Below are 5228 nucleotides of genomic sequence, written 5' to 3'. Positions count from 1 at the left end.
GAGCGGGTGCTTCTGAACCGAGAAGCCAGGGAAGGGAGAAATGATGCATGACCAGGCTTTTAGAGGATACGGTAGATGAAATATAACTGATATAACAGCGGGGAGGAGGTACAGAGAACGCGGCGCACAGTTCTGAGGCAGGGAAGAGTGAGCTGTGGCCGTGAAGAGATGTCAGAGTACAGGCAGAGCAGAGGTTACACACTCCGGAAGATAACTCTTGAAAGGGAGGGGGCGTTGAAGAATAAATCCTACTACACCTTAAAGGGCAATTTAAGGAGCGGACGTTTGTTTGTTTGCTCTGTTCTGCGGAGTCAGCACCAGGGCCAGAGTAGAGACCCGGCATCAGAAGGCCTGTCTCCGGGGGAGTGATCTGGCAGTGGTCGCCCAGAAATGTTGGAACTGAAAAATTATTGTGCACAATAAGAGAGAGCGATACTGTGACTAAGCAAAGTGTAATAAATAGAAAGCAATAACTTTCGTGAGCCGGTTAAGCCCGGTAGCCAGAAAAGGTCACTACAACTCATTTACACAGGGAATTTCTAATACGAGACAACAGCCGGGAAAACGTTTGCCATAATCACTCAATCCAAAAGAGAGATTCTCAAGACTACAAAGAGCCTCTAGAAACCAGTAAGTCCAGGGCCAGTAACTTTGTAGAAATGTGAACAAACTAGGAAGAGCAACACCTAGTGGCATATTATTACCCATTAAACAGAAGTCGGTGGGGCCGTATGTGTGAATGCAGAAGGCTCTAGGGTATTTTATTAAATGAAAAATCTTTACATGACATAATATTGTTTGTGCATATTCTGTAATGTAAAGAGTATCCTGCAATGCATAGAGCTTAATCAGATAGCTCTCCTGGAGAGCTCTTTCTTATAGGTGTCCTTGGCTGTCCTGGAACTCACTCTGCAGATCAGGCTGGCCTCAAGTCCACAGAGATCTGCCTGCCTCTGCCTCCTCCTGGGTCCTACTGTTCATCTCTTACATTTAAAGGTAACAGACATCTCAATTGTTTTGGGACTGAGGAATTCCCAGGATACAAGCCTTCGGTGTTGAAAACTGAAACAGGAGAGCGAAGACATAGTACTATCTCTTGGTTTCTTGTGTATTTGCTGCTTTCCGGGGCAGAGTACCAACTCTGAGTGCACGAACTCCCTGTGGACCCCCATGACCACGTCTCTGTCAGAGAAGAGAGGGGAGGCAGAAGAGAGAACAATGCTGGGTCCTAAGGCGGCTCAGCAAATGTGGGCAACACCCTTCTTTTACTAGCTTGGAACCCTACCTCCGCGACTGTTGCCTTTTAATGACGAGCCAACTGCTTCCCGTCAGTTATGAGAGGCCCACACCTACTGAGAAGTACAGGACTTTGCACCCCTGCTAAAGAGCGGGGAGAAAGCAGGAAGATGGAACAAGGGGGAAGACCCTTGTTGGGGCCTTTGGTAGGGCGGGTGGAGCATGTGCCCTGCCCCATAGGTGAGCTCACCAGCCAGCCATTGACAGGGCGGGGCGTGAGGCCCCAGCCTGGCTTGGGTGATCAGGAGGAGAGCTGCGGGGACTTCAGGCCGAGCCAGACCGGAGGCTGCGTAGCTTTAACCAGTCGGCCCACACCTGTCGGGTGCCAGTTCCAGGCTGGGTTTGGGCAGAGAAAGGAGCAAGACCATGCCGGGGAAGGCGGGAGCTGCGCTGTGGATGCTCTGTGCAAGTGAGTAAGGCCCTGTCACCCGGGAAACGGGTGACAGTGAAGGAGACCCTCACCTCGCCTGGTCCCAGCGACGATGCGTCCCACTGAGCAAAGCTACACACTATTGTTCCGAGGGACCTCTTCCAGGCCTGTCCCTAGATCAAAATGGTTCTTAAACAACCCCCAGCCCAGTGCAGGAACGAGGAAATTGAAGGGTCAGACATTTAGCCGGGGAGACACAGTATTTGACATCAAGGATTGTCCTAAGAAAAAAGGAAAAAAAAAAAAAAAACAAAACCATCCAGGGTGTGGATCTAGATACATTCATTATCCAGGGCAGAGGTTCTCAACCTTCCTAACGCTGCGACTCTTCACTACTGTTCCTCAGGCTGTGGAGGCCCCCAGCCATGAAGTTATTATCATGGCTACTTCGCAACTGTGGTTTTGCTGCTGTTGTGAATCATAATGCAAATGTCTGTGTTTTCCAATGATCTTTAAGCCACCCCCGTGGCAGGGTCTATCTCCGGAGGGGTCCCAGCCCACAGGTTGAGAACCATTGGTCTAGGGCTTTCCTCGTCTTCTAGAAAAGACACAAACAGTAAAAGTGTTACACCTATGCCACCTGTAGGGAACCTAGAGAGGGAGAAACGTGCTCATTATCCGGCATAGAGCAACAACAGGCTGAAAAGCACATTCCCAAGGGCCAATGGTCCCTACCCTGCCCCCTCTGAGCTCTGAAGTCTCTGGAGCAGAGACGCTCTCTCAACTCCCCCCAAAACCAGCGATTTGTGGGTTTGTGGCCGAATCAAAACTTAGGGCTAAATAGCAAAGCAGTTGTGTGGAGATGAGAGGGGTGGGTGAGGGTGTCTGGGCACTGAAATCTAGGGCGGGGGGGGGGGGGGGCTGAGAGAAGCTGAGTGCAGAGACCCTAGTCCACTGTGCTTGGCCATCAGCTTGCAGCTCAGAAAACCATTGTTGGCTTTCAGGATCCGGGGACTATGGGGAGGAAGTGAGAGCTCAACAGGAAGCTCTCCAGGTCCAAGAAGCCTGGGAAGCGGAGCCCAGGGGTAAAGGGGTGGGCTCTGGTTTCACAGTCTCTCCATCACACCCTGGCAAGGCAGGGACCAGCTGGGCCACCACCCAGCAGCCCTTCCAGGTCTCTGTGCTACCTCTCCAGTCTGTCTTGTGACCTTGGCCTGGCAGTGAAGGACTACCTGCTAGGAAGTAGGGATCAGACGAAGGCTTTGAGAGAGAGTTCATCAGTCTAGCAGGTTCAAGATCTGTGACAGGTCCATTTTCCCGAGGCAGACGTTTCCTTGTCATTAGCCTGCATGGCCTGTCCAGTCATTCCTTCATCTACTCAACTCCTTACCGGGCACACGGACTGGGCACGTGCCCCAGAGGCGGGAAGGCTGGATTCATCAGCATCAGCCTCAGCCGTTAGGTCCAAATGGAGGGTGCTTGCTTGCTTGCTTCAGGGGAGGGAGGCTGAAAGGAAATGACCACCTTCCCCCACTTGGTTTAGAAATTCTCTGACCCTCTCCTGAGCCATTCCCTGTACGCCACATGTGTGCACCAGTATAAAACCTGTGCTGTATAGCCTGGCACTAAACCACGTGTGCATAAAAAGAAGTGATACTGGCTTAGGGGAAAACCGAAAACTGAGGGGGGGCGGTGGTCACTTGCCCAGCTTAGAATGAGAAATGTCCTTAATTCCGAACTGCCTTGAGCAGGCTGGTGGCCCCTCCTGGAGTGTGAGGCATGTGACCTCTAGATGAACCCAGCGGGCAGAACTCGTTGGGAGGGAGGGAGTTTCCTGATACACCGATAAAGTGTGTCTTCTACCCTCACCCCTAACCTCTCTCCGTTCTGCCAGTTCTGATCTGAGTGGAACGCCCACCACCTCTTTCCCTCCATGGCTCTACCTGCTCTGAGAGCGAGGGTTGGAGGGGTGGGGCAGAGGAAGCCAAGAGCACGGGCAGACGCTGCCAAGTGGTGGAACAGTCATCGCCAATCCCCCCGCACCTTCGCAGCGCGGGCTGAAAATCCACCAGGCAGCGGTCTTCATTGGGCCTCAAGGGAGGGCATTGCTTCCTGCTTTGTGTGAGGGAGCCCTTCTTCCCTTCTCTGCCATCATAGATTATGCTGATGGTTAGCGGCACAGCCCTGAGCTGACGAGGTAGCCCCAGGCTCACTGGGTTGTGTGGGAGAGTGACACAGAGCCTGTAAGGTAGCCCTGGGAGCACCAGACTTTGGGGAAGTAGAAGATATCACATAAAGTGACACCTTAAGAGTTTTTTCTGATTTATTTTACGTCTATGTGTACGGATGTTTTTGCTAGCATGTGTGTATGTGTGCCACATACGCGCCCTCTGGATTGCCTGGCACTGGGGCTGTGGATGGCTGTGAGCCAGCACGTGAATGCTGGGAATCTAAGTTGGGTCTTCTTCAAGGTCAAGGGCCCTTAAGCTCTGAGCCGTCTACCCAGGCCCAGAATGTTTTTAATGACTGGAACAATGACTCAGAGGGTCAGAGTGCCTTTACTCTTGCTTTGAAGGCAAGAGGACCTGAGTTCAATCCTTAGCACCCTCATAAAAAAAAAAAAAAGGATGAGAAGGCTGCACATGCCTAGAACCCCAGTACTGAGGCTCAGAGGGAGACAGGAAGATTCCCAAGATTGATGTGCAGCTAGCCTGGCTGAGACAGTGCTCCTTGGAATCAGTAAGGAACCCTGTCTCAAAAGAGTGAAGTCAAGAGTGATGGGGGTGGGGGAGGACATTCAACACCCTCTTCTGGCCTCTACACAGACAGGTACATCTGTGTAACACACACACACACACACACACACACACACACGACAAAAGTTGGCTTGCTTTCGTTATCAAAGCTATCACAGCTGAGGACCTCTTTTGTCTGACTGTAGCACTGGCAAATTACCTCACCTGGTGAAATCTCAGTGTCGTAGTCTGTAAAACACAGAGGCTAATTTACAATGCATCAAATGCCCACTGTACCCGCCACGGGGTTTGTACAGGCAAAGGCCTTAGAACTGAGCCCTGCCTGGACGCACCCAGTGGATACTGGCATCGTTGTGGCTATTATTAGAGTGAGCAAATACGGGCACCAGAAGCCAATGAGATGCCAGTGAGCCATCTTCTAACAGCCCTGATCTGGCCAAAATGAGCCACGAAATGATTCAGAAGTCTCTGTGGACAAGTCCCAAGTTATCACCCAAACAGCCAACATGTGCCTGGCGATCCCCAAAGGCTACTAGAAAAACCTTCCACTTTGTGTGCAAAATCAGCCTTTTCCAGCCCAGAAAAAATTTCAGCCACCAGATCCCCTGAAAGACGAAGAAATGTGTAAAAAAAAATTCCACCAGGAAAGCTCCGGAGGGAGAGCTCGCTGATCAGTTCTTCTGGGAGCCAAGACTTGACAACATAAAAACACACACACACACACACACACACACACACAGACACTGACATACATAGACACACACACACAGACAGACTCAGAGACACACAACACACACACACACAGA

At 51.3% G+C, this 5228-nt stretch overlaps 1 protein-coding gene across 1 annotated transcript in view; it reads left to right on the top strand.

The window, feature by feature from the left end:
- The first annotated feature begins 1496 nt into the window (after positions 1–1496).
- The window catches only part of Gpa33 (glycoprotein A33), a 33878-nt gene continuing 30146 nt past the window's right edge, over positions 1497–5228 (top strand). Inside the window, exon 1 of the mRNA XM_055624702.1 lies at positions 1497–1705. Within this exon, the coding sequence (XP_055480677.1) occupies positions 1663–1705 (43 nt within the window). The 5' untranslated portion in view covers positions 1497–1662. The remainder of the gene's footprint in view (positions 1706–5228) is intronic.

Source organism: Psammomys obesus, unplaced genomic scaffold (genome assembly GCF_907164565.1).
Source record: "Psammomys obesus unplaced genomic scaffold, mPsaObe1.curated_primary_1811, whole genome shotgun sequence".
In the NCBI taxonomy this organism is placed as follows: domain Eukaryota; kingdom Metazoa; phylum Chordata; class Mammalia; order Rodentia; family Muridae; genus Psammomys; species Psammomys obesus.
The sequence above is the reverse complement of the archived record's forward strand: the minus strand, read 5'-3'. Positions and strand labels throughout refer to the sequence as shown.